Source organism: Sclerotinia sclerotiorum, genomic scaffold, assembly GCF_000146945.2.
Source record: "Sclerotinia sclerotiorum 1980 UF-70 scaffold_23 genomic scaffold, whole genome shotgun sequence".
In the NCBI taxonomy this organism is placed as follows: Eukaryota; Fungi; Ascomycota; class Leotiomycetes; order Helotiales; family Sclerotiniaceae; genus Sclerotinia; species Sclerotinia sclerotiorum.
Window position 1 is genome coordinate 27,140 of NW_001820813.1, and position 27,760 is coordinate 54,899.

Sequence of the window (27,760 nt, forward strand, 5' to 3'; positions counted from 1 at the left end):
CTTCTGTGCCTATAGCGTTGAAGTCCAAATATAGGACTACAGCAATGGGCGCTTACATCACGTTACACGAAATTTGAGGTGCGAAATTTAGGCCAATGTGTCCATTCAAGATCTGTGATTGGAGGAGAAAATAACGAACTCAGAAATCACTTTATGGGATAGGATGTATCGATGTGAAAGTATGTGCAGTTTTGCTGCGCTGCGCTTATTTGTAGAACAATCAAGGATTGAAATATTTACGACAGTGTGTCTATGACGCCTCCAAACTTAGAGGTCAATAAATGTAAGGATAGATGATCACAAGCCAATGTTCTTCTGCAGCTTGATTCATTAGTAAGGAATCACAACTTGTGAAAACAATCCGTGACATACTCGGACAACACAAGATATGATGGACAAACGTGATACGCTAAGCGTATACCCTCTGCTTGACGTCATTCATATGATCGTGGCAGTCATAGAAGTCGACCATTAATGACGGAAGATGAATGTTGAAAATGATTCCAATACAATGTACGTGAAGATGATGTATATTCCTGGTCCTTCATCCCCTTAGTGGATCTTGGTAGTCGTGTGAGAAGATCTTATAGGGTGACTAAACTAGTCACTGAGCTCTATGGGACTTGGAACTTCATGTACGAGCTAGGGCACGCAATGGCTCATACAGACATGCTTGCAAGATTAGCGAGATCACTTCTAACGATTTAGTACGATGTCCTGGTCTCATTCTGGTTCCTCGTTGACAAGGTTCCTATGTGAGGTGAGATTTATGTGCCTTTTTGGTGAACCAGACGACTGGATACTGACTCGCAATGTTGAGAAGAGGCTGGTAAAGGCAGGTTCTCTGAGCTAGTGACTTCACTGGAAAACTCAGATGACATCCATTAGATATCTTGTTGTACTTCAGTAGAGGAAGTGGCAAGAATGCTCGCGTGAAAACAAGGAAGAGAGATTCTTGGGACGGAACTCTATTGTTATTCATGCAGGATTGAGTTTCTGTAAGCAGGGTAAGCTGGACGCCTCCACGGTATTCACTACAGATGAAGTGGGATATTTCCAGGAGCAAAAATCACTGACGGATACTGTTCACATTTGGGCGCGGGCACTGTTGCATTAAAAATTGTGGGTATGTTACCACTAGCGTCGAGGAAAACACTAAATTATCCATCTCTAAGACTTTAAATTTGAACTACCGCTAGCGAAGACTTCCCGCGCTTGGCAGTAGGGATCCCCAAACTCTTTTGGCACTTATAAATCCGTGAGAATTTACACTTTGCAAATTCCAATACAATATTTGGCACTTGCCGGTCTCTTTGAATCATTAGACACAGCCCAAAGTGGCAATTAGTTGATGTCAAGCTTGTCGAAAATGGGCTTCAAGTGGACACACGCTAGTTCAAAACGTAAGAGGTTTCCGTATGGAATCTTCAGATGGGATATCCCAAGTTCAGATTTTATAGATGGAACTAGCAGACGGGTCTGCATTGAAGTCCGTGTCCAACCTGACAGATTTCGGAACTATTCACAGGCAATGATCATGAAGCATAAATGCTAGCACAAGTCCATTCATTGGAAAAATCGTGAGCTTCATCAAAATGAATGGTGACGGTAGGAATTAATCAGAAGAGTTTGCAAGCTTTTTTCCTCAGCTTTCTGAACTCAGTTATATAATTCTTGCATTAGGAAAGACCATGGAAAGTATCCGCATGGAATAGTAAGGTCCCGCGAATAGTTCCCGAAGAACAGCAACACCCCGCCTCAGGATCATCCAGAAGCAACAAGGAAAGTTAAGACTAGGGATGGTTGACTTAGACGTTGTTGATGAATAATCATCTAATCCCCTCGGCACTTGCTTAAAATGCCAATCTCTACTAGTATCAGAGAAGTGGACTTCTTTACTCACCTTGGTCTTTTCCGGGAGCTTCATCCTAGCTTTTATGATCATTCACAGTCTGCAAGCAGATGGGTCACAATCGATTGTCCTAGTTTGAAACCTCCATCACTCTGAATTCCTCCAATCTCCGCCATCAAACGGGCGGTCCACCCTTCAAATTATCCAGCAGAGTGTCCATCATCGAGCTATGGAGCTTTTTGCTATCTCAAAATTAAATTTTCTAGGCAAGCCTTCTTCATGGCAAGGCTTTGGGGTGAAAATTGTTTGTTCAATCTTCAAGCATTAATGCTGTATATTTCCCACAGCTGCGAAGTATTCGACCAAAAATCAACCAATCATGCCTTGCAAGCATGAGATTTTTCCAAATGCGACTTCCCCGTTCATATATTCTGAACATTATGAATCTCACGATGTTTAGTGAGAGTAATATGTGGAGGAAGATTGCCTCGGAGGCGATAATAAGTCTCCACGAGGGCACCACACGGGAGTGCTGATCTAGACAGAACTTTTTTTTGAAGCAGATCCACCTTGGCATATACGCTAAGGGTGTCTGGACACCTCTCGTTCCTGTTGACAAATGACGGATTTCATGATGGCTATGAAATCTCTCATTCAACTGGAGCGGATTAAAGTTCCCCATTAATGAAAAAGGTACAAAGACAGATCAAGACTAGGTGCAAGTGTCAAGAGTAAATCAGCCTAATGCCACGGTAGCTCGACGAACCGGTGTCGCGGCACGCCAACGTTCGAGGCTCCTCAGTATCATACTGCATGGTTTTTAGTATTGTCATGATGGCATCAAAAAGAATGTCACAGATTCGAGCAACATTGTGATGGTCATCCGGTGGGATTACAATTACCTCTACGCCCCTCCGTTGTAAATTACTTTTAGCATCGTCATGTCGACTTACTATTTCCTTCCTTCTCTGCATTCCTAATCCATCATACAGTCGGAACTTGCGTCAAGATCTTTGCAAATATTTTACCTAATATGTCACCTGTCCAAAGAAGCTCGCCACCAAACGACCCAGGCAGTCTTTTGGGTTTTAATTTCCCTTTGAAAGCCTGGAGAGAAATTGGTGGTCGTGAAGTCCACCTAGCACGAAACCAACCTCTTATTCTCTCATCCCAGGGTGAAGGAACACAGGAAATTATACTTGATTACGGAAGAAGCGTAGGAGGACTCCCCTTTATCGAGACGGCCAATGTGACTAGTAATGGACGAGCGGCTGTAGTAGATGTTGTGTATAGTGAAACAAGCACGGGAGTTCATAACAGAAAAATTGGTATGGAGGCGCTAATAGATTGTTCGATGGAATGAGTGTTAACTTTCGTTAGGAGATGGACCATTCTTTGGATTCTCTAATGCAATGGACACTTACCGAGCGAAGACCCTTTACTTTACTCCTTCGAATACACACAAATTGATGGTATCCAAACTTCCACAGACTTCTCAACGATACCAAAAAATTACCCTCGTAACTCCAAATTGTTCAGTGGCAATCTCATCGATAGGCTTTCGGCAACTAAGACCACGAACAATAGGAGAGGGCCGTTTCGTGTCATCAAATGAGTTACTCAACAAGATATGGAGAGATGGTGTCAATACTGTTGATCGATGCACAGTTGAGGCTGGAGAAGTACAAGAGACTTGGGAAGTAGCTGAATTCGGAACTAGGATATCAGGACAGCGATGGGCACCTTGTCGTCATGGGACGCGATGGAAAGATAAGAAGATCAAATTTAAGGTGAAAATCGAGTCCGGCGGAGCTAGTTGGGGTATTCATATGGTGGAAAGTGGATTGATCTTCTCCATGGACATCGTGTCAAGGAGGTTATCGGCTTTCGAAGGCGCTTCGGATACTTCACCGTCAATACTAAGAGGAACATGGGACCTTGCCGGAAGTCTAGACTTGTTTGATTGGCTTCGGATTGATATTGAAGCTCGCGGTTCAAGCGTTTTGGTGAAGATCAACTGCAGAAGAGTCGCCCTTCTAAAGCGATTGAGTATATACTCGTCGCCCGGATGCGGGCCGAACACCGGTTCTATTGCTTTCGGTGGTCCTGCACATTATGTTGCAGTATATCGATCGCTAGTGGTGAGAGATGTTAATGACAACATTCTTTACGAGAATGATATGAGAGTCCAAAACAAAGTGCGCGTTTTGGCAGACTTTCATGTCGGGACAAACCAGATACCATGTACAGTGGACAGTGCAAAAGGCCATCGTATATGCTCCGCTGGTGATCTGTTCGTGATGGGGCGATCCATTTACCATTCAACTGGGTATTTAGAGGCGATTCTAGGAAGCCTTTCCTTGCTTTCCAGTCACCAAGAAAGTGATGGTTACCTTGGAAACATAAGCCCAATACAAAAGACATTCTTCGAGAATGAACGAAGTGAGCCTCCAACCTACGCTTTTTACTCCCTCACCCTGAGCTTCCAGCTTTTGGTAGCTGTTAAAGACTATTGGATGTACTCAGGGGATTGCTCTATTGTGGAGATGATATGGGACAAGATGGAAAGATCGATGGATTTCGCAATACTTTATGAAGATAAACGAGGATTGATTATGGCACCACCAAATATGTCAAGTAAGAATTTTCCTCCGAGTACCATTAATAATGCCTAATTGTTAAAACAGGAGATGATATGTCACCCGACATACTGATAGGTGCTTCATCGAAGTTAAATCTTGCATACTACGATGCCCTGATTTCCATGAGCAAGATGTGTGGCATATTCGGAGTAGAGGATCAATATACACCACGTGCATTGGTACTCAAAGAGAAAATACTGAAGAATTTATGGCATGCAAAAACAGGGGTTTTGCGGCTGAGTGACCATTCCCCACCAACGATGATATCCCACGAAGTTAATGCATATGGAAGAATTCTTGGTGTCATACCTCAAACGGAAAGTTTAGATGAGCTCTTGGGGCTTTCAAAAACAGGAGAACTTCCATCTACAATTCGGGATTTGGAAAGTAGAAGATACGTGAATACTGTGAGTCCTTATACTTGTGGAATGGCAGCAGAGGCACTGTTTCAAGCCGGTAAAGGATATGAAGCGGTGGAATTGGTGGAAAGAGTATGGGGTCCTATGTCAGATCCAGAAAATGTAGATTATTCAGGAGGACATTGGAAAGAGATAAAGCCAAATGGGCAGCCAACTTCATCTGCGACTTCATTGATGCAAGCACGATCTACCTGGCCGGTTTCTATTCTTCCGCAATACCTTGCGGGGGTTGAGCCAATCTATCGGGGCTGGTCTCGTTGGAAAGTGCATCCTGTACTTGCAGGACTTACTTTTGTGGATTACCGACTTTCAACGTCAATGGGGGAGATCTCTGTGGCCATTCACATACACGAACCAAGTAGCACAGGAGAGCTTACAGTGTTTGTCCCTAAAGGGACAGTGGCAGACTTGTATCCACCAAAGGGCTGGATTTTCCTAGCATCTAGGAGTATATGTGCGGAATATCTGGAGAAGAAAATCGTTATAGGGCAGGATGAAGAAGTAACTTTACGGCTTTGTTTGTCGCCTCGAAATAGTGACTCGGCGCCGAGCAGACCAAGTTTAAGGGAGCCACCCTGGGAAGATTACGAGCCTGAAACACAAGAGGAAGAACTGAAAGGTCCATGCTGTATAAAACGACTCGGCCGAAAATTCTATAAGTTATGTAGAGAATAAATTTAAGCCTGGGCAAGAAAAAAACTAGTAGTCTGTGCATCATCAATTTTCGTAGGATCGAAGTGGCAACCAGTCAATTATAACAGTATTGAAATAATCACCGAGTGAAAGGCAATGACATACATGGAGATATGAATTCGTATGACAGTGTATATTAAAGCATAATAGAACCTATGCATGGCCACTGGCTCGATTCATTGGACCCCAATTCTCTCGAGGATTTACTTGGTATCTTACTATCTTTTTTGTATCTTTCTCCATTCCCAGCTTTTCGTCAAATACTATCTCGAGTTTCTTTTTAGTGGCGGGCGACGTGTCTTTCTCTTCGGCTTCAACTTCACTAGGCTCGTCCTTGATATTTGACTGCTGCGTAGAAGTGTCCGTTTTGTCTAAGCCCATAATGTACCACCCGGCTGTATTCTTCTTGATAGCACCTTCCTTTGGCGGACATTTTTGTCGCGCCCACTCTCTCATAATCTCCCAAATAACATCCCAAGGAGCATCTGTTTTGATACTGCCACCCTTTGTGTGGCTTCTAGTAACTCTATAGCCGAGGTGGCGTAGAGCTCCTCGGAGTGCATTCTCGTGAGGAGTGACGCAATGAATTACTTTGGCAAGCATTGATGGTATGAAGAAGAATGGATAATGGTCAAGTGCTGCGGGATCATTCTTGCCAGTCTTTGATGAGTCGGTCGGGGAGTCTGGAAGCTCCTTGGTGGGAAGCAAATTCTCTTCGAGGGCCAATGTGAGCATTCCTTCGATTCTAGCTGTTGTATGATATGTATCCTTGGATACGTTGGGAAGGTCATCGAGGATTCTCTGAACAAACTCAGGTTGATGGAGCGGACCACCGTACATAGGTCCAGCGAGGTGAGTTCTCATACCGCAATGGGAGCAGTTCTCACCCGCAGATGGTCCCATGGAGTAGACATGTTTCCAGAAATGACCATTGCCATTTTTGTTGGGCACAAGCTTGTTCTTTCCGACCATCTGAGTTGTCCATGCTCCACAACCAGTATCACAATTATAAACCATCATGGTTTTGCCTGCTAAAAATTTGACATCTGAGGGAGATTTGTATATTCTAACAAATACTCGTGCGTAGAAATCAATAGAGAGGGAGAGAAGGGGCTCCATCGCCAGGCCATATCGAGCGGCGGATGTAGCGATTGAATGCAAAATAAGTCTCAAACCACCTTCATGGCTGTGCTGACCTTTGACAGTGACTCCTCCGTAAAGCGAGTATGCCTTTTCGGGATATCCATTTGAAGCCCATACACCGGCATCAGTACAAGTAACACACAAAAGTCCCCCATCATCTCTGACGGCTTGTACTGCCGCATCCAAAAATGGAGCTGCTGTGCCATAAGGATCCAGATCAATAACATCATATTTTCTGCTGCCACTCCCATCTTTGGAGTCATCACCTATAAGACTATACATATGTGTCAATGCATTTCCAGTGACAGCATTAATCTTGTTTTCTAGCTTATTGTGCTTTACATTGAGTTCGATTGTTTTGGTAGCTGCGGGCAAAAGGTCATTCGCGGTAATGGATGTTGCAAAGGGAATCTCTTGAGCATATCGAAGAGCTCTGAGTCCAGTCGCAGATAATGCATCGAGAATTTTGAATCTAGGATTGATTGGATTCGCAGGTTTTGTGGGTTCGTGTCCGTCTTTGTTTTCTGGTACTTCAACCGTTTCCGTTGTTACATGATTATTCGATCCTCCATTGGCCACTGAGGCTGTCGTATTCGTCCCTCCATTTTGATCCATTACATCTCCTTCTTTGCTCTCCATTTCCTTGTCCTTAATGGTATTCTCTGGTTTTCCGACGGCTAATGGCAGCTCTACAGCTTCTCCTGCACTCTCATATTTGCCTGCCTTCCTCGGTCCATCATTTCCTTCTTCAGCAACCCTCTTTCTTTTTTTCTCCTTCTTGGCAGCATTCTTTTGTCTATCTCGTTCGATTATCTTCCTCTTCTTTTCCAAGATGCTTTCTCCGTATGCCTTGATCGCCAGGACGCTCAAATCTCGATTGAATTGTTGAATTGGGTTATAAAAGACAGATTGTACCTGGTTTTGGCCTTTGGGAGTTGTCTGCGGCACTTTTGATCCTTCTGCGGGTATCAGGATATGTGCGAGGCCTTCCTTAACTGTGGTATATTCTTTTCCATCGTGAAGAATGTGTTGATCGGCAGCGGGCGCGACCGTTATGTCAGGAAGAGTAGCATCCATGGTGGAGGCCGAAAATAATCTATAAATTGAAATTATTTGCCGATTGCTAACAATCTGCGGTATGATGCGACTTCTTTTGAAGTAATTGACAGAAGTAGAAATCGATCGCATAAGTTGTTTCTGTTGTAGTATGAAATAAATTATTATTGAGAACAAAAATGGTGAAGTTCTGCCGGTGATGGGCAGGAAGGCGGTCAACAAGGTTAAAACGCCATTTTCGCTCATCATCAGGGTCTACAGAGGAATGAATGTCTTGATATATAGGGCCTACCGATAGAGTGTTAGCACTATAATAAATTGTAATTTTACTCCTCCTTGAAGATTAATACCCAATTGGATATAAAAAAGTCTACTATTCAAACCTTTATAGTTCCATTCCACTAGGATAGAAATAAGTGCATTTATCATACACTTATTCTTGTAAAATCGCTTAGCCCTGAATAGATGATCTAGGTTCAATTTTATAGGCCTCTTGTAGTGCTAGTATTCTATAAGGTCCTATAACCGCGTGAATGTTCTAGGCGTCCTTAGTACGGAGTACTCCGCAGACTGTAGACTTAGCAAAGACAAACCACGAGCTCCTTTCTCAGCATCAAAAATTGCGTGATGAAAGACACAAAACACACTCCAGCTAGTACTGCAAGTAGCAAGTATTCAGCAATTAAATTCGCGTTACAGCTACACAATATAGAGACGCGAGGGGGGCAGAATCTCGGATTAGTTCGGTAACAAAAGCGGAATTCAAAGGCGGGAGAGGTGCAAAAGTGCTTGTAGAATAACATCTTATTATTGAAACTTCTTGTAAGGCTGTTTTGACGATAACTTTCCAGCTTGAGAGTTACTTCTACTTGATCGATACTCGACTAGTGGAAGATAGTTCGGGTGCAGTTGACCATATATAATAGTCGACATGTGTGTCTTTTTGCAAGCTGCGCTTAGAAAGCTGATCATGACTAGCAGCCATTTTAATCAAACGCAATACAACAGGAAAACAATGGAAAGAAGATCTCGAGCTCGAATTGAGATATTGAATCACGTGGATGCGAGCACACTTGTCGTCCCCATTTTATTGGTCCCAGAATTTCAAAAATAAGCGCCCAACCATGTCCGCTAAACTACTCTCGAGACTAAATGCTTCTTATGCTATGGCTCAGCGCTGAAGAACAGTTACATTGCATATCGCCACCCAATGAATCATGATCATACCAGGAATGAAAATATTCCGAGACACCAACATCACATCTATCCAGGGTCTCCAAATATACGACCCCGGACGCAAGTCGCGTCGGAAGAGTCACAAAGCCTCGTTCCAATGGTAGGGCAGAAGTAGGTGTGCAAGCATCAGAAGTAGGCTATTTGTATATGGGTGCATGCTGACATGTGGAGGGGCATGTCTTCTTTCTCTTCTGTGATTTTCATTCTATTTAATGTGATTGTGATGTTTTTTTTAACTGTATTGCTTGTTAATTCATCTTGCAAAGTTATTCATTGGCAGTAAATTGCGATACTTTTGGAGATAACATTCCTTTCCCCACCAAATACCCCATGGCGCTGTCACTGGCGCGATTGAAGTTTAGAAAGACTCGCTCGAAAACTGCCACAACCGTACTTTCTACCCATTCCAGTATTTCTCCAGCGAGCGATACTAAAGACTCCGAGCCCACCGAAAGGTTTGGTCTTTTCCACTTGAATCCGATTCCGACGGTTCCGAATGAAGAAGAGCCAGTTTATAGACTTGATGTTGTGGCACTGCATGGTATAAAAGGCGATGCATTCAAAACATGGACGGAGAAGAGGGAAGATAATAAGAAGAACTTCTGGTTAAAGGATCAGTTACCAGTTGAGCTCCCAGGTGCGAGGATATTCTCGTATGGGTACGATGCGAATGTGCTGTTTAGTCGGGGAACGGGCACAATAGAAGATTTCGCGAGAACCCTTCTGGTAGATTTGATGAGGGAGAGAAACCATGATTCGAATCAAAAACGTCGCATCATCTTCATTTGTCATAGTATGGGAGGCATTGTCATAAAAAAGGCACTCATCACCGCCGTTGACAATGGTACCTACAGAAACATATTCGACTCCACGTCCGCCATCCTCTTCCTCGCCACTCCGCATATGGGTTCCGACGAAACAAAGCTACCCTTGTCCATCGCCAATGTTGCTAATGGCATTCTTTCAATGAGATTTAGCGGCCGTGTGAGAGATGATTTGATCATGCCTCTAGCGCGAGATTCGCCGGTCTTGAGAGATATACAGCAAAAATTCAAGGAAAGGAAGTTGTATGAAGGGTTGATGATCGCCAGTTTCCAGGAGCAAGTAATTTGTACGGGATTGAAAGGATTGGTTGTTGACAAGGAAAGTGCACTGTTACACATTCCGAATGAACGGGCGGTGCCGATGAATCGTGACCACCGAAATATTTGCAGGTTTAGTGGACCGGAAAGCAAGTCATACCAGAGAGTTTGCGGCATTCTGAAAGAATATGCTGATAAAGCTAATATGAGTAAGCTCTCTGTAAGCGAGAAAATAATGATGTGAAATGCTAATGCATAATTGAATAGCTGTTCAACCAGAACTTACATCAGATGACAAAGGTACGCATTTTGCTTCCCTACTACACATTTATACTCACATACTTAGCTGTGTTGTCCTCCATACACTATCCCGAAATGGAGCAAAGACGCCACAATACAAACGGCGCCTATCCGGGCACCTGTACCTGGATCTTGAAAGAACCTGCCTACCTACGATGGAAAGCTGCCCAGCGTAGCTTGATATGGATAAAAGGCAAACCAGGTGCAGGTAAGTCCACACTTATGGCATATATCCTGTCAAATATTCGCCATTATGATTCCGGCCAGCTAGTTTTGAATTTTTTCTTCCATGGTCGAGGTTCTCCTCTCCAAAAAAGCCCAGAGGGAATGTACAGAGAATTGTTACATCAACTCTACCTCCAGGCATTTCCTATCCGTAAATTGCTTCGAAAGTCTTTCATCCAGAAAAATGCGCCCGGGAAATCAGAGAATGATTGTGTTTGGACTGAAGATGAATTAAAAGAATGGCTCTTCAATGCCATCACACAAATTGCAAAATCACAGCCCGTCGTGTTATATGTCGATGCACTTGATGAAGCTGGCGATGATAATGCGAGGATTCTAATTAACTATTTCGACGATATGAAAAAGAGAGTAACCGCAGATAATGGGTTTCTAAAGATCTGTGTTTCTTGTCGACATTATCCGAATGTCTCTTTAAGTGACGGCTTTGAAGTCAACGTGGAAAATCATAACAAGCCAGATATTACAGTCTTCGTTCATGCGGAGCTGGTTTCAAAAATTCGAAACTGGGACAATGACCCTGTAGCTATTGAGGGTAGGGAGAAAATGGAAGCTGCCATAGTAAAGAAGTCGCTGGGTGTCTTCCAATGGGTCAAGCTTGTGGTTTCGAAAGTTGCCTACGAGTTGAATGAAGGAGCGAGCTTGAAAGATATCCATCTTATGTTGGAAAAGGTACCAAATGATTTAGGTCTCGTCTACAAAGATATTCTCACTAATGTCATTAAAGCTGAATATCGATCCAAGACATTGTTGTTGATGCAATGGGTTGCATTTGCAATTCGACCCTTGAATTTAATCGAGCTACGGCATGCCTTAGCATTAGATGAACCGCTCCAACAGGAAAAACTGAGTTGCCGGGATGTCGAAGGTTTTGTCGAAACTGATGCGAGAATGAAGATCTTGACGAAAAGCCTGTCTGGTGGACTTGTCGAAGTCGTTCTCTACACTTCCGGCGAGTATATGGTACAGTTCATTCATCAGACCGTGGTTGATTTTGTGAGCTCTGAGGGTCTTAAGTTTTTGTTCGCTACCATAGGAGATCCTAGTTCTGATGGATCGCTACGACACAAATCGGAGATTTCGGATGATGAGATCATAGGAAGAAGTCAGGATAGACTGGCAAGGACTTGTACGAACTACTTCAGGTCTGGAGAGCTCGCCCTGCAGGGGAAGTCTGAAGATTTGTCTCCCGACGAAATGGAAGCACAATACAAGACGAAAGCTTTTGGTGTTTACGCTCATGAGTCGTGGTTGAAACATGCAGAGCTGGCTGAGAGGAGGGGTGTATTGCAAGACAGTATTCTACAGGAAATTGAGACTTACGACCTACTGAAAATATGGCTCAATTTTTCTCATGCACCTCCTGAATCGAACTATTTTGGACACGACGCCCCGGATGAAGTGAAGCTCTTACATATGTTTGCGGCTGTAAATCTACAGGGCCCTACTAAAACTCTTCTTGGAAGAGGTGTGTCTGCAATGGCTGCTAATTCATGTAACACAACAGCGATGCATTATGCAGCCGCCAATGGGCATGTTGAACTAGTGCAGATGCTTGTAGAAGCTGGTGCAGGTGCATCTATATATCAATCCGATGATAATTATAACACCCCTGTACAATTAGCCGCTAGAAAAGGGCATGAGAAAGTCGTGAAATTCTTACTCGAGAAGGGCGCCGACATTGATGGAGACTCCGCGGGTGCTAACGCGTTGCAGGCGGCTGCTAGGGCTGGAATGAAAGATATGGTTCTGTTTCTGTTAAAAGCTGGTGCAGCAGTCAACGCGCCGAGTGGAATCAAGGGGGATGCTCTCCAGAGTGCAGCGAGTGAAGGCAGGGTCGAGATCGTCAAACTTTTACTAGAAAACGGTGCAACTTTTCAGGACCACAAGGACTCTCTATTTGGCAATCCGCTTTCGGCGGCAGCTCATAAGGGCAGCCGTGAACTTGTTGAGTGAGTTTTTCCACGAATTACTCAACCGCCTATATTCTGGATAATGGCACTAACAAAAAATAGTTTGTTCTTAGAAATGGGAGTTTCGATCAACATTTCTGGAGGACGGTACGGCACTCCGCTCCAAAGTGCAATAAATGCTCAGCATCTCCGTCCCAACATTGAATTTATACGCTACCTCCTTTCCAAAGGCGCTGAGATCAATGCCCAAGGAGGGCAAGATGGATCTGCTTTACAAGCCGCCGTTAACAGACACGGACGGCGTCTCGAACCACACATGGTAGAAATCACACATTTATTACTGGAAAAGGGAGCAAATGTGAATATTGGGGGTGGGGCAGCTGGAGGAGTGCTTCAAGCAGCTGCGGCCAGTGGTCATGACGAATTAGTACAATTATTCATTGAATATGGTGCCTCAATCGATTCTTCGGAGGGGCTTTATGGAAGTGCTCTCACTAATGCTTGTTACCATGGGCACAAATCTACTGTACAGCTTCTCCTTAGGGCCGGAGCCAAAATGTATTCGGATCAACCACTCGAACACAATACCCCATTGGAGGAAGCCGCCGAGGGTGGTTATACTGAAATCGTCAAGATCTTGCTCGATGCTGGAGCCGATGTTAGTGATACAGGGGCCGACCGGCTTGCTCTTCACTCAGCAGTGAAAGACAAGACGATATTTGAACTTATACTCAATCACGGAGCCAATATTCATGCTTCCGGGGGACGATACGGAAATGTTCTTCAGGCTGCTGCAAAAGGGGGAAACGTGGAAGTTATGGCAATATGTCTAGATTATGGAGTTGACATTAACAAAGACGGCGGAGGATTCGGCAATGCACTTCAGGCCGCCATAATCAGCGGCAGAGAGGCTTTTACATACTTGTTGAATCGAGGGGCAGACCCTTTTCTGGTGGGAGGTAAGTTTGGCACTGCTCTCCAGACTGCTGCATATCAAGGAGCAGTAGAAATAGTAGAAACATTACTGGGCCTGGGTGTAACGGATGCGGAAGGAGGTTTTTGGGGGAGTGCTTTGGAGGCCGCTGAGCATGGGATAGGCAATGCGGCGGACAAAAATGTCATAATAAATCTGCTCGAGGTACAGGGTGGCGGCATCAGATTACCATTTCCCGATAAGAAAAGTTCTAGAGCTCAGGAAGAAAGGTAACCATGTGTTTATTTCGTGGTTTCTTGGATGCGATGAAGCAAATATTTCGCTTAAATTTTACTGTCTTAAAAATTATAGGAAGGTGATCAAGGATAGCTTATTGATAATATTTCAAAACCTCACAGTAAATTCGCAGTGCCCGATGGCGACGTTAGACTGTTAGGTACAACAGCATTTCCGCGGCCATTGTTTGATGTTGTGTACCGTTTCGGCCCATTGAATGGGGGAGGTTCGTAGAGTCTCGATTCAAAATTCACACCATAGATGGTGATCGAATAGTTTCCGTGAAACGGATTCTTAGGTATGCATTATTCATGCACCCATTTACTCGTCAATGACATCCGATTGCTTTTATGGATGGATTGGTGGTTAGCTTATGTGAAACGTGGATGGTATGGGGTATGGTGATAGGTGGCGAGCTTCCTGCAACCAATAGCCATGCATGAATAGACTCAAGCTGCGGCAGTTAGATAGCATTCTTAAATGCCTGGGGAATGGTTTTCTGTTTGCAAATGATCGCCGTTGTATCCATACATTTTTTGGGTATGATTCTCGATAGCAAAGAGGCTTGTATAGCTAGTTTTAGGGCAAAGCCTCTTCGAAGGCTCGTATAAATGGAGTCATCATTCCTCCCTGACTTGTCGAAAGTGCTCTTGTACATCAAATGTAAAGTTTAATTATAGCCCGAACTGCTTGTCTAGCCGGTGGAGCAATATTTATCTACCTATCACTCGGCCTGTATTGACCCACACCGTGGTTAAACTTTGGGTTTGGCATGCTGTTAAGCTCGAAGATTAGCCCCCTTGAAGATTTGATATTAACCAATTATGAATAATTTTATCCTTTCCATTCAACCTAAAGAAGGATGTTCCTGAGCTAATCCACTTCAAAACACGGTCAACTAGACCTAATTTCGTGTAGCTTTTGGCGCAGTAACATCAGCCTAGTAAAAGGGAGATCATCCCCAAACCAACGATTTTCGTTATTTTGCATACTTCTCGACTTAATTTTAATCTTCATTTCACCAAAAAGATAGATATTTTTTCTGTTTCTTTTTTTTTTCCCTTAAATATATTTATTATATATATAGAATCAAATTACCAAAATTTCCCCACAATCTTTTCGATAATACGAAACAAGAAGCTGCAGCAGAAACTCGAGAGTGTTACAGTTTAGGAAATTGTGGTAGACAAGATCCTTTCGCCAAACCTAAAGCTGGGTCGTGTTTAGGGGTCGAAGCGTGTTGTAAAATGAGTGTAAGTCCATGGTTTCACTTTCCTATTCTCAAGAGTTTCAACATCACAACGGGAGATCTCTCATTCTACCATCTCTTGAATTGATACATACATTTGGATTGAACGGTGTCTTGGAATCAACTCAAAAGCAATAAAATTACTCTGGAAGAAGTCGACTAATAATTATGGCACAGTACGGGTTAGTTATTCACCATTCACCATTCACCACCGCACCACTTCACCATCTTGTTGGGTGTCGACAAAACATATTTAACCTGGGATCCGCGAAAAACTCGAACTCCTCACTACATGATTTTTGGTACTAATTAGATTGAAATAGAAATTATGGCGGCGGTGACAACCCGTATGCTCAGCAAGCATCACCAGGTTATCCTCAATCACCTCCATACGATAATGGAGCAGCGATGGGACGAGACTCTTATGGTGGTGAGCATCTTTCAGCACACAATCATTGTCATCCCATTAACATCAGAGCAGGACAAAATCTTGAGATGGCATCCTTAGCACAGAATGGAAGTCAGCCCGGACAACAATATGACCCCAATGCCATTCTCAACAGATGTCGACAGATTGACATTGACATTGATGATAATGCGAGAGGAATTGCAGCCTTGGAATCACTTCGTAGTCGAATCAACGGGGAGGTGGATCAAGGAGGCATCACCAGAGATCTCGAGGACATCTCTTCCCAAACCATGTCGCAGCACCGAAATTTAATTGAAGAACTCCGAAAAATCAAACTCATGCCCGATGCTGGCAGTGACATGAACACAAAACAGATTGGCAGAGTGCAACGAAAACTCAAGAAAACGATGGACGAATTCAACGCAAAGGAGCAACAGATTAAGAACGCCGTCCGAGACCAAATGAGAAGAGAATATCGCATTGTCAACGCGGATGCTACGGAGGAAGAGGTTGCTGCTGCTGTACCGGACTCGGAGCCCCAGCAAATGTTCCAACAAGCTTTGATGACAAGTAACAGACAGGGACAAGCCAATACAACTTTGAATGCTGTCAGGGACCGAAACGCTGCTATCAAAAAGATCGAAAAGGATATTATAGAAATCGCCACATTATTCCAACAGATGGAAGAATTGGTTGTGCAACAAGAAGCTGCTGTGGTTAATATCGAAATGAAGGGTGAAGAAGTTGTAGAGAATCTGGATAAGGGAGTTCAACAAATGGACACGGCAATCGTTAGTGCGAGATCAAGAAATAGAAAGAAGTGGTACTGCTTAGGAATAGTTGGTATGTCTCCCTTGCATTCACTCAGCTCCCTCTTACTTCAAACCCCAAATTACTAACATGAAAACCTCAGTCATCATCGTAGCCATTATCGCAATTGTGTTAGCTGTACACTTCACCAACTCGAGCAAGAACAACAACGATAACAAAACAGCCAAAAGATCCATCCCTACTATTGGAACAGCACGAGTTGTACCAGGCACCGATTTCACTACATCAGACCGATTAGTGGTACCAGGTGCGAGCTTCCTAGAATCAAAGATAGTGGTTCCAGGCCAGCAATGGAGTGAAGACAAAGCAGTAGTACCAGGTGTAGAATTTACACGCGTGGTTAGAAAGTGGAAGAAATTTGTCGCATGAGCTTGATGGGGAAATGTTTGTATAAATGGCCGGCCCAGATGTGCTCTTGATGTTTCTTTTGTCTTTTTTCGCAGGTAAGCACGTTTGTACGGAACTCATAGTAAATGAGTTGTGCATAAGATTTGGGCGTATATGATGATTTTAGTTCAAGAATTCAAGAGAAGGAAAGAAAGAAGGGGGGAAAGGAGATTTTTTACCCTTTCAGTCACACGCACGATAAAAGAGGTGCCTTCGAGACAATTATCATTTCTTTGTGTAGGAATAAAGGGTCTATATGGGAGGAAAAATTATACCATACCTTTTTCTCTAGTTGTAACGCATTGTTGCTTTCATTCGCTTCGTTTGATATAGGGGGAAAGGAGTTTGTTTCTTCTGCTTCTTTTGGGTTTGAGAGGAGAGTAAAGCAAGTCAGTCACAGGGTGATGGATATATAGTATATTTATAGTGTAGTTGTGGATTTTAATATATGGTAACATTTTTTGTAATGAATTTGAGGTTTAATTTGTATGGTTTTGTGTGTATCGGTTGTGGTTCTTATGGAAGATGTATTGTGAGATGGATAGTGTTAATGTTTTGTGATTAGTTTGCTTTACATGTTGTATTGTATTATACTTGGGACAGAGATTCTGTTTTCCCATCTTGCTATGGACCTCTGAGTATTCAATTTAATTACTTCATCTGTACTTACCATTCAGCCGGATATGCTTATTCCTTTCCCCAACTTCTCACATCTATACCTCTACTAACAAACTCAAACTCAAGCTACATCACCCTTCATTAGCCGACTCTTATATTCACTCTACTTTTCAGATTTTTGACCTATTCACTTCATATAGTATCTCGCTTCAGATCTAGAGTCTTTAGTTTGAGTATTCACTCCTCGCTAAGTTTCGATCGTACTATCTAATTACTATCGTCTACTTATTATTAGTAGACACTCTCTTTACTAAATCATTCACCAAATCAATTCTTCGAGTTTCATCTGATGTTGAACTACGACTATTCTATATAATTTCTCCTCCTCCTTCTCCCACCTCAACATTCTCACCCCCTATATATCTCCCCTCCCATCCCATCCCATCCATAAACACAACATCCCCCATCTCATCTCATCTCATCTTCCCCGAGATCAACTTTAAATAATCACAACAATTCTCTTTATATAATCGAATCCTACTCTTCCATCTGGTGATCCCATCCCATCCTATCAGGATGCATTTCCTCCTATCCCATAACATTAATTCTTAGGTGGGTAATCTTGATTCATTATTTATTCAATAGTAAGTCTTATTTACTCACTCAATAATTTATACACTTATTCTTTTGTACATCTGTCACCTTATGTACTATTATTTACTCTAGTGTGATTCCTCTTATGTGGCATTAAGAAGGGTGAAATGAGATGAAGTAAAATGACATGAACTAGGTAATTAAAGATAGAATACATTCCAATACTCCATTCATTCAGATAGTAAGAATACCATGAACCTATCAACATCTCGTCCCAACTCCCATAACATACCCCGTAATTCCTCTCGATATCATATCTGTCTGTCTATCATAATATAATAAATTTGCGCCTATACCATCCCGTGCCTTACCGTGCTGTGTTGCCGTGTCTTGGAATCATTACCTATTTATATACAAATCCATTCCCAATCCGTTTCCTGATTCCATTCCCAAACCATCCTGCATTAAGAATATACATTCATATCCAATGATAATTATCAAGAAGCTTCAAAAGCCTCTCCCTCCCTCTCTCGCTCTTTCTGTCCTTCTGCCAGTGACTCTGCGCCCGGTATTACTATATCTCCTTCATCTCCTTCTCCGTCCATATTACTCACTCCCTGGTCACCATGATCCCATCCCACACCACCAATAACTGTGCGTAGAATATTCATTTGCTTATCGAACCCCTCAAGGATTTTATCCATATCCAGTTCCTCAATTTCTCCATTGGCATCATCCTTTTGGTTCCCTTTCCCCTTCTCCCTACTCCTACTCAAATCCTTATCCTCTTTCAAAATAGGGATACCAACCCCATCAATTCTCAACATCAATGCACCCTCCTTCTCCTTATTCTCTTCACCCTCCTCCCCCGCACTTTCCCATATAGGTGCTTTTCCAATCTCACATCCCATAACCTGCCATTTATCACTCAAACTTTGTGCCCTAACAACTCTATCCCCAGTTGCGTTCATATCAATTATAATAACTCTTTCCTCTCTCAATTTGCCCTTCCCATCCTTGCTTTTCCTAATCGATAATCCCGGTCTAGAACTTGCGTTCGCAGTTCTTAACTCTCCAGAATCTTTGTTCGTCAAAGAATTACTATTCGAAGAATTTGAAACATCCGGCAGGCATCTCAAACAAGCATCTTTCAAATCTTCACTATCCTGATCATCAGAAAATATGTAATGTATTCTGCTAGGATGATGCGTAGTAGGAGTCTTTGGATTTCCATCTTTATCATCACCAAGTACCGTAGAATCCGTTATTAGAGTGAAGAACGGAGCGAAAGAGGATGGTTGTGAGATAGGCATCTGCGAAAGCTCGTCTTGTTCGTTGGAAGGTTGTTGAATATGTATCAATGGATCTGCGACGTGTGGAGAATGACCCCGTAGCTCTGGGAAAGGTTCACCATGTATGTATAGCTCCGCAGCAGTCGGTGAGGCAGACAAACGTTGATCTGGCGAAAGATGTCGAGTGTCTAGAGGAGAAGTAGAATATCTAGTTTCTTGTGGAGAGTTTGATAAATATTGAGGATTTTGGGAAGAAGTAGAAAGGTTTCGAGGAGAAATAGATAGGTGACTTGTATATTCTGGAGCTTGGGAGGATGGGGGATGAAGGGGGTCAGGATCATTCGTAGACATAATGTATGCTTGTCTTCCGCGTTTGTAATTATGAATTTTGTTGGGAAATATGACGGGGAGGCGGGCGTTCGGTAGGTGTTTGGTGTTGTGTACTGGCTAGCAGCTAATTTTGGTATAGCTCTGCATATGTCGTGCAATGTGAACGCGGGGATTTTGGATACACAAGACGAGATCTTTAGTAAACAAGTTATAAGGAAGATTGAAGCTTTAGCTTGTAGATGATAACCTTGTTATCAAAAGGCTTGAGCTCTAGAAATCAATCTTATCTACACGTGACCAGGCTATTTCTTGGATCTACCGTTCTAGATCTCTGCCATTTGCAGTCATTTGCGTAACCAAGATTATTTTACTTTGCATAGATTTGAACTGGCATTTACATGACATATAGATGATATATCTCTATATTCGATATTATATGTTCTAGATTTCATAATTTATGCCTTTTATTACTCCATGCAAATATGCCCATCCACCGATGTTATCTCTAACATTAAAAACAAAACTCTCTGCGCCAATAACCATATTCCCTTGGTATCGCACCATGAAGATACAAATGGCTGTGCAAGTGCATAATGTACAATTTATTTGGTTTATGTATATCCTTCACTGCTAGACTTACCTACAACTTAACCCAAACTTTATTATATCAAAAGAGTAAAGATTCCACCACCAACACCAACCATAATCATCGCAATACCACCAACGAAAACTCTAGCCCATTCAAATGGTCCAGGGCCTGATGATCCTGCAGATTTCTTCCCAGTACTAGTTGATGTTGATGTTGAAGTGAAGCCTGCTTCAGCATTCAATCCTGTGGCAGTTGGATTGTAAGTTGCTTGACCAGTCCCAGTCGCAGTTGCCGTAACACCAATCCTTGGGTTGCCAGAAGCTGTCTGTGTAACAGCTGCTTCATTGGGTGCGCTTGATGCACTTGGTATGGCTGCACCTACGCTTGGGAATGGTACGATGTTGGACCCAGTAGCATTAAAATCGGTTTGCGCGAGTCCAATTCTGTTATTTTCGAGGTCATAAACAACATAGGCTGATCGTAAGAATGTATCCCCGAAAAGCGTAGGGTTCGAACCGGCGGCTTGAATACCGAGTTGACAAGCTGGATCACCATTGCTGTAAGTTGGTGTACGTCCATCACTTGTGGTGAGAGGTAATACGAGTTGTGATACATCAACCTTAATAGTAGGACCATCCACTCCTCCAAATCCGTAGTTTATGCTTCCAGATTTCTGAGCTAGAGAACAGGGAACGACTACTGCGCCAAGTTGTTGAGATACTGTTGCTCCAAGTTCTTCGAAGATGACAGCGGCAACATCATCAGGTAAAAGAGTAATGGTGGTTCCAGAATCGAGGATGGCTGGTTGAGCAAAACTGGGTGCGGTCAACTGATCTGTTCCCGATGAAGATTGAACCGAGAGGGAAGTCCAAGCTACAGTGAAGGATGTTACCGACCCTCCACGGGAGCTTGGATAGACATTGACAGTGACGAGGTCACCAACATATTTTTCCGTATCGATACCGCCGAACAATATTGAGCCAGTGCTTGATTCTACGTTGATATTAGTTTCGTTCTCAGATTTATCTTGTGAAGAAGAGAAAACTTACGTAAATCATCTAACCACAAGCTGTAAGCATTGCTATTTATCAATCCTGAGGAAACCAAGACGTTCGGTAAATTCGGGTACGTAGTACCATTTCCAGTTTGAATATTTGCTTCGGAGCTATTATATCCAATGCCCATGATTCCAATTGAAATAGAAGTGTCTGTAGCAAGACCCATCGTAAAACTTTTGACTGTAGCTCCACCAATCGAGAAGGTATCTTGAAAATAATCTCCAGTCGATCCAGTTCCATCTACGTATGAAATATTGAAAGCGTCTCGATCTACTTCGTGGAAGGTTGTGGAGCTGGAGGAGTCAACTGTATTTTGTTAGCAGTCCTTCTCCATAAACTTGCGCGGAAAGTATAGGAATACATACAGCTCCCACCAGGACATCCTCCATCTCTAGTATCCTCACAAATGGTAGCACTCGCACTTGGTACCCAAACATCAGAACTACCCGTATCGATCTGTAAGCTCAGCTGTTGTGCCGGACTTCCCACTGTAACATTTGCATAGTATAGACCACTCGTCAAAGCATTTCCCAAATCTGCCGTCACTGTATCTGCTCTTTCTGTAACTCGAACAACCTCTCCCATACCTCGACGCTGAAGATATTGCTGACGCTTTTGTAATTGTGCTGCTTCATTGGCATGATTTTTTGCGATTCCCATATGAACTGTATTTGCATTTGCGAAACCCAAAAGCGAAGAGCTCAAGAGCAAAGTTGAGATTATTGTAGATCGGGCCATTGTTGCGGTATTTTAAAATGAAAGCAATAGGAGGGCGGAAGGGGAGGAAGAGGAGGAAGGTGAGGAGGAGGAGGAGGGAGCGGCTGAGGAGAGGAAGAAGGAGGATTTATTAAAGGTAAAGTCGTGACTAGAAAAAGGAAATGAAAGAGAGAGAATCGAAGCTTGGAAAATGAGTGAATCGTATCTCTTGCTTTCGGCGAGTGACTAATGGCGAAGGTGGAGTGTGATAGTATCGTGAATGTACAGTAGTTTCCTTATCCTCCAATTGTTGCTTTATCACTATTGGATCATTGAGAAAAACTAGGTTTAGAGGGTTGCCCTATCCTTCCTTAGCTGCCGAAGTAGCTCTTTTGCTCCGTATGTATATAGTCGAGTCGCTTTGTTCCTTAAACCAAGGCTATTTCGATGGGTCGTTGTATTTGTGCTAATTGGATGGAAAGGAAAGAAAGCTGGATCTTGGGAGATCAGTGTGGTACCCAGTTATTTTCTTGTATATTTAATCTGAAAGCGCGGGTTAAAATTTCAATGGTTAGAAATCTAGATTTCGAGGAAGGATCCGTGCTGTTTAATCGAAATGTGCCATGAACATAAACTCTCATCCTTCTCACTGGTTGCACAATGTATAGCCTCTCTATGTATCGTGTATTATACCATGGGCGCAGAGAGTTTTTGAATATATGTACGGATTTTAGTCAAAAATTAAATATAAATGAACAGACAGGTTTAATCGAGATGAAATCAAGTCGGGGCAAGCGAGCTTTCTCTTCTTTTATTTCATCTGCTCACAACTGTCCACTCAGTCTTAGATATACTAGGTATTTGTAGGGGAACTTCTCAAACTTTCACTCCTTTATTCTCTCCCTCCCCAGCCATCATGAATGATGCAGCGTTCCAGATTCTAATAAGATGCTTTATAAAATGGGAACCAAAGAAAGGTGTCCATATGGCCAAGATTGAGGCTTGTTAAGTCGCTTTCCTGCTTAAAGGAAAATGTAGAGCTTATAACATCCAATCAAATGTGATCTCTACTTCTTGAATCTGACATTCTTTTCGTCCCAATACAGCCAGCTGAACGCGAATTTGACTCTGAATAAAGGTACATTCCGCCACCAGTCACGGTCGTACGCGCAATCATGCAGTCAGCCCATATTGTACCAAGTAATAATAAAGCTGTTGCACTTATCGCAGCAGTTTGACGAGGTGAATTTCGTTCATTCATCCCATACGTTCAAAGTAACAACAAATCCTCAATAGCTCTGAGCTCTCACATTGTCATTTTGCCCCTCCTATATCGCGGATCTATCGGCAAACCGTGCATTATCTTTTCGACAAGACCTTGGAGAAAATATTCCTGCGGGAGGAAATGCTTGGCGAAAGCTTGTATTGTACAACGCGGCGGTAACAAGATCCTTCTGAATTCATCGCATGCATCGCTCCGGGAAGAAAGGTAATATGAGATAATATGGTTATCCGATCCAGTTAGGGGAAGGGGAGAAGGATGAATGAACGAATCTCTGACGGTACATGTTTTGGTTGTTGGTCGCCGGGTTGAGCTGGAGGCTTTGGTGTTTTGTCCTTGTTTTTGACGGGGAATGGTACTCGTAGGGGTTTGTTGGAACATTCGGAGTAAGCAAAAGTTGCCGGGGGGCTATGCAGCGTTGTTATTTTGCGAGCCTGATGATTCATCTGTTCCCTTTGTTCTTTGCTAAAGTCCGGGGATTTGTCAATGAGGTAAATCTTCGGGATAAGTTTAAAAATGTGCTACTGTCCCAATGGCCTACGAGTGGTGGCTGTGTTTAATCTAATTCCTCTGAGTTGTAATATTGCTGCCGTGCACAAAATGCTATTGGTTCCAATTGTTTCCAATGATGCATGGCTAGACAGGAACTCAGCCCTGATGTCATTTTCTTCGAGGTGGAGAGATCGGGCAATGGATAGGAAGTCCATCTCTTCATTATGTTTGATATCACATAGTGATGTTATAGCGGAATCATGAACAAGTAAGTTTGAACAGGAAATATGCAGGCACCGACACAAAAACGAGTGCTGCAACTGGATAAATGTTTGATGAAGATTGATACCCCTTACACCAAAGAGTTGATGCTAACTAGATGTTCTTGAGAACCCATCGAAGATGTATGTTGAAATTCGAGGTCTACGAGGTAGAAGAGAGAATATCATATATATCAATGTACGCATCCCTTTGATTCAGCAGTAGAACTAACCTTTCAGTGTAAATACATGACTCCGCTACCATTCGTGATATGGGTATAAGATAACCTCATATGGCACTTAAACGAGGAACTTTCTTCGGATTTCGATGAGGTCTATAGACTCAGACTCTACTTGGTGGAATCGTTTTGAACCCTTTCCAGGAGAAAGAACGAAGTTTGGCTGTTCGAGCTTCCACATACTCAACACACTCGATATATTCAATATATTCAAAATATTTGAAATATTGATATATTGGAAGTTTACCACATGAACATACAATATAAATATTGTCTAATAGACATCAAAAGCAGATTTAGGGAGTTCGACGGTTTTTCTTCTCGAATTCCAGCCAATGAGGAATATCAAATCATAGAAAATTGAATGTGGAAGTCATGAAGCCTATAAATAAGCATATCAACAAGAATCATACAACTATAGAAGCCAGACGAACGAGGGGGGGGAAATCAGAAATTATATTGGGAAGTTCTTTATGTATGGAGTGTTTTAGAAACCTTGTATTTTAGGCCAGAATAATTCCAATGAGTTCTCAAGCACAAGCACGAACAACTTTCAAGCTTCCCACCTCTCAAGGACAAAAGAGGCCATGGACAAGAGAAAATGTCAATTCGCCCTCCTGTCAAATCATGGTCTTCGACTTTAAGACTACCTAAATCTTCTTTTCCGTAAGCAAATCTTTGGTTTGGTTTGTCAATTGTTGATAATTTTTCGAACCATCAATTGACTCCAACATCACCAGTCCTCGGCCAATCCCCGCAGAGCAACCAAAATACCTTCAACGATGCTCCGACGATCTCTACAAATGGCAAAGCCATGAAAGATCTGCCAAGAAGCCATTCATTCTTCATGATGGTCCTCCATACGCCAATGGTCCTCTTCATGTTGGCCATGCTGTGAATAAACTTCTAAAAGATATCATTTGTCGAACCAAGCTCCAACAAGGCCATCGAGTTGTGTGGGTTCCAGGATGGGATTGTCATGGCCTTCCCATTGAAATCAAGGCTCTTGAGCAACAGCGCGAGAAGAAAGATGGTGAGGGGATTTTAGATGCCATTGGAATACGACGAGCGGCTCGGAACCTTGCAAGCAAAACCGTAAAGGAACATATGAAAGGCTTCCGAGAATGGGGTATTATGGCAGATTGGGAGAAGGCTTGGAAGACAATGGACAAGACATTTGAAACTAAGCAACTAGCAGTTTTCCAAGAAATGGTCAAGAAAGGTCTTATTTTTCGACGTTACAAACCGGTCTATTGGTCACCATCATCGAGAACAGCTCTTGCGGAAGCAGAGCTTGAGTACAATAACGAACATATTTCTACATCAGCCTATATCAAATTCCCTATCACAGATATCCCTGGCGAAGTAAGAGACTTTGTCCCCAATCTGAGTAAACTTTCGGCATTGATTTGGACTACTACCCCTTGGACACTTCCCGCGAATAGAGCCATTGCGTTTCATCAAGACCTGACTTATTCGATTGTCAAATGTGATGATGATCACCTTATCATTGCGAGCTCAAGGCTCTCTGCACTACAGGATTCATGCTTCAAAGACAAAGTCATCGAGGTTGTTCGGCAAGATATCCCTGGTTCTGTCCTCAGAAACCTGACTTATACCAATCAGCTTCGTGGCCAAAACTCTGATGACCAACCTTTGATTCATGCAGATTTTGTTTCTTCTGAATCCGGTACTGGACTGGTTCATTGCGCTCCTGGTCATGGTATGGATGATTATGAGGTCTGCACTCGTCTTGGTATAGAGGCTATTGCCCCCGTTGATGATCTAGGATGCTTTACAGATGCTGCTCTTCCTGACGATCCAAGTGCTCTGTCAGGTAAGTCCGTGCTAAATGATGGGAACATGGAAGTTTTGAAGATTCTTGGAGATCAAGTTCTGTTCATCTCAAAGTATAAGCACAAATATCCATATGATTGGCGAACAAAACTTCCCGTCATTGTCAGAGCCACAGAACAATGGTTTGCAGATGTTGGAGACGTCAAAAGTGTTGCTTTGGAAAGGCTGAATGATGTGACATTCATCCCGCAAACCGGAAAGCAAAGACTGGAAAGCTTCATCAAGTCAAGGAGCGAGTGGTGTATCTCAAGACAACGAGCTTGGGGTGTTCCCATACCCGCATTATACGACGAAAATGGTACAGCTTTATTAACTGACACAAGTGTTGCACATATTCTCTCTGTTATCGAAGAACGAGGAATCGATGCATGGTGGTCAGATCCGGAGAACGATCCGGCATGGATTCCAGCTGGGATGAGCGGTACATACCGACGAGGCAAAGACACCATGGATGTTTGGTTTGATAGTGGTACGAGTTGGACACAGACCGATCAACGTGCCGATGTCTACTCGGAAGGCACTGACCAACATAGAGGTTGGTTTCAATCAAGTTTGTTGACTCACACCGCTATCGCCGATAGTTCAGAAGCACCTTTCAAGACATTGATTACACACGGATTCACTCTCGATCAAAGTGGGAAGAAAATGTCTAAATCAATTGGAAACACAATAGCTCCAAGTCAAATCATGGACGGCTCCCTTCTTCCGCCTGTGAAGATGAAGAAGAAGGGTGGAAATGTTTCTCAGGGATTTGGCGCTGATGCATTACGCTTATGGGTAGCTAGCAGCGACTATACCAAGGATATAGTCATTGGCCAACCAGTTCTTGCATCTGTAAATTCTGCATTATCAAAGTATCGCATCACTTTCAAGATGTTACTGGGATCAATGCATGAAAGTGCGAGGACTTCACCAGTGACTAAGTTAGATAAGATTGCATTGGTTCAATTGAGAGCAGTCATGTCTGAAGTCGAATCGGCTTATAACTCGTACGAATTCCACCGGGCTGTAAGTGCAATTAATCGCTGGATCCACACAGATCTCTCCGCATTTTACCTCGAGGCTAGTAAAGATAGGCTTTACTGTGGTGATGGAGGGGGTGTCTTGGAAGAGATATTCCATGGTCTTCTGAAAATGTTAACTCCAATCACGCCGTGTCTTGTCGAAGAGGTCTGGAACCATTTACCTGCTTGGATGGCCGCTGAAAGCCCAGTTCATCCATTTCATCGAGAATTTCTTGATACTATCATTTCTCCCCGTCGACTTTCTGAGGAAGAGATTCCATCTATTGAGCAAGACATTCCTTGGTTATTAGAAGCACATACTGCCATTAAACTTGCCCAGGAAGAAGCTCGCTCTCAAAAAATCATAGGGTCGTCTCTAGAATCATCTGTATTAATAGATCTGCCTTCAAAAAACCTGAAGGTATTCGAGCGCTATGCAGATGAGCTGGAGAGTATATTTGTTGTATCATCCGTGGAAATTGGCGGTGATGTCAACAGAGGAGACTGGAGGTTTTCTGCACCGTTGTCTCCACCTGGATGGCATGAACCGGGTGGGGAGGGAAAGGTGTGGGTTTTGCCTCCTAAGGACAAGAAATGCCCAAGGTGCTGGAGATATGTGGCTCCAGTGAAAGATGAGCTTTGTGGGAGATGTGAAACTGTTACTGCTATGTAAGGCTTGTTATGTATTAGTACGTCGATAAATTAAAGATACCCACTCCTTTACTACGAATCGCGTTTCATTCATGCAAAACTATCCAAACATTGTCCCTTGAGAGAAGCAGAC

General features: G+C 43.0%; 8 protein-coding genes across 8 annotated transcripts; 5 read left to right on the plus strand and 3 right to left on the minus strand.

The window, feature by feature from the left end:
- Window positions 1–2,885: 2,885 nt before the first annotated feature.
- Window positions 2,886–5,588, plus strand: SS1G_12964 (hypothetical protein; the record flags this gene model as incomplete). Its single annotated transcript, XM_001585822.1, has 3 exons — window positions 2,886–3,180; window positions 3,440–4,489; window positions 4,540–5,588. 3 exons carry the CDS (start codon window positions 2,886–2,888, stop codon window positions 5,586–5,588), a joined length of 2,394 nt encoding a protein of 797 aa, XP_001585872.1.
- A 274-nt stretch (window positions 5,589–5,862) lies between these two features.
- SS1G_12965 (hypothetical protein) lies at window positions 5,863–7,826 on the minus strand (the record flags this gene model as incomplete). The annotated part of the gene is made up of 2 exons (XM_001585823.1): window positions 5,863–5,869; window positions 5,995–7,826. 2 exons carry the CDS (start codon window positions 7,824–7,826, stop codon window positions 5,863–5,865), a joined length of 1,839 nt encoding a protein of 612 aa, XP_001585873.1.
- Window positions 7,827–9,371: 1,545 nt separating this feature from the next.
- SS1G_12966 (hypothetical protein) lies at window positions 9,372–13,786 on the plus strand (the record flags this gene model as incomplete). The annotated part of the gene is made up of 6 exons (XM_001585824.1): window positions 9,372–9,700; window positions 10,019–10,332; window positions 10,391–10,423; window positions 10,470–12,134; window positions 12,174–12,618; window positions 12,682–13,786. 6 exons carry the CDS (start codon window positions 9,372–9,374, stop codon window positions 13,784–13,786), a joined length of 3,891 nt encoding a protein of 1,296 aa, XP_001585874.1.
- A 1,420-nt stretch (window positions 13,787–15,206) lies between these two features.
- On the plus strand, window positions 15,207–16,647 carry SS1G_12967 (hypothetical protein; the record flags this gene model as incomplete). The annotated part of the gene is made up of 3 exons (XM_001585825.1): window positions 15,207–15,220; window positions 15,362–16,290; window positions 16,361–16,647. 3 exons carry the CDS (start codon window positions 15,207–15,209, stop codon window positions 16,645–16,647), a joined length of 1,230 nt encoding a protein of 409 aa, XP_001585875.1.
- A 1,727-nt stretch (window positions 16,648–18,374) lies between these two features.
- Window positions 18,375–19,520, minus strand: SS1G_12968 (predicted protein; the record flags this gene model as incomplete). The annotated part of the gene is made up of 1 exon (XM_001585826.1): window positions 18,375–19,520. The coding sequence occupies one exon, from the start codon at window positions 19,518–19,520 to the stop codon at window positions 18,375–18,377; it is 1,146 nt and encodes a 381-aa protein (XP_001585876.1).
- A 641-nt stretch (window positions 19,521–20,161) lies between these two features.
- On the minus strand, window positions 20,162–21,884 carry SS1G_12969 (hypothetical protein; the record flags this gene model as incomplete). The annotated part of the gene is made up of 3 exons (XM_001585827.1): window positions 20,162–21,081; window positions 21,138–21,452; window positions 21,512–21,884. The coding sequence occupies 3 exons, from the start codon at window positions 21,882–21,884 to the stop codon at window positions 20,162–20,164; spliced, it is 1,608 nt and encodes a 535-aa protein (XP_001585877.1).
- Window positions 21,885–23,640: 1,756 nt separating this feature from the next.
- SS1G_12970 (predicted protein) lies at window positions 23,641–23,944 on the plus strand (the record flags this gene model as incomplete). The annotated part of the gene is made up of 2 exons (XM_001585828.1): window positions 23,641–23,825; window positions 23,899–23,944. The coding sequence occupies 2 exons, from the start codon at window positions 23,641–23,643 to the stop codon at window positions 23,942–23,944; spliced, it is 231 nt and encodes a 76-aa protein (XP_001585878.1).
- A 772-nt stretch (window positions 23,945–24,716) lies between these two features.
- Window positions 24,717–27,649, plus strand: SS1G_12971 (hypothetical protein; the record flags this gene model as incomplete). The annotated part of the gene is made up of 2 exons (XM_001585829.1): window positions 24,717–24,781; window positions 24,856–27,649. The coding sequence occupies 2 exons, from the start codon at window positions 24,717–24,719 to the stop codon at window positions 27,647–27,649; spliced, it is 2,859 nt and encodes a 952-aa protein (XP_001585879.1).
- Window positions 27,650–27,760: the final 111 nt, after the last annotated feature.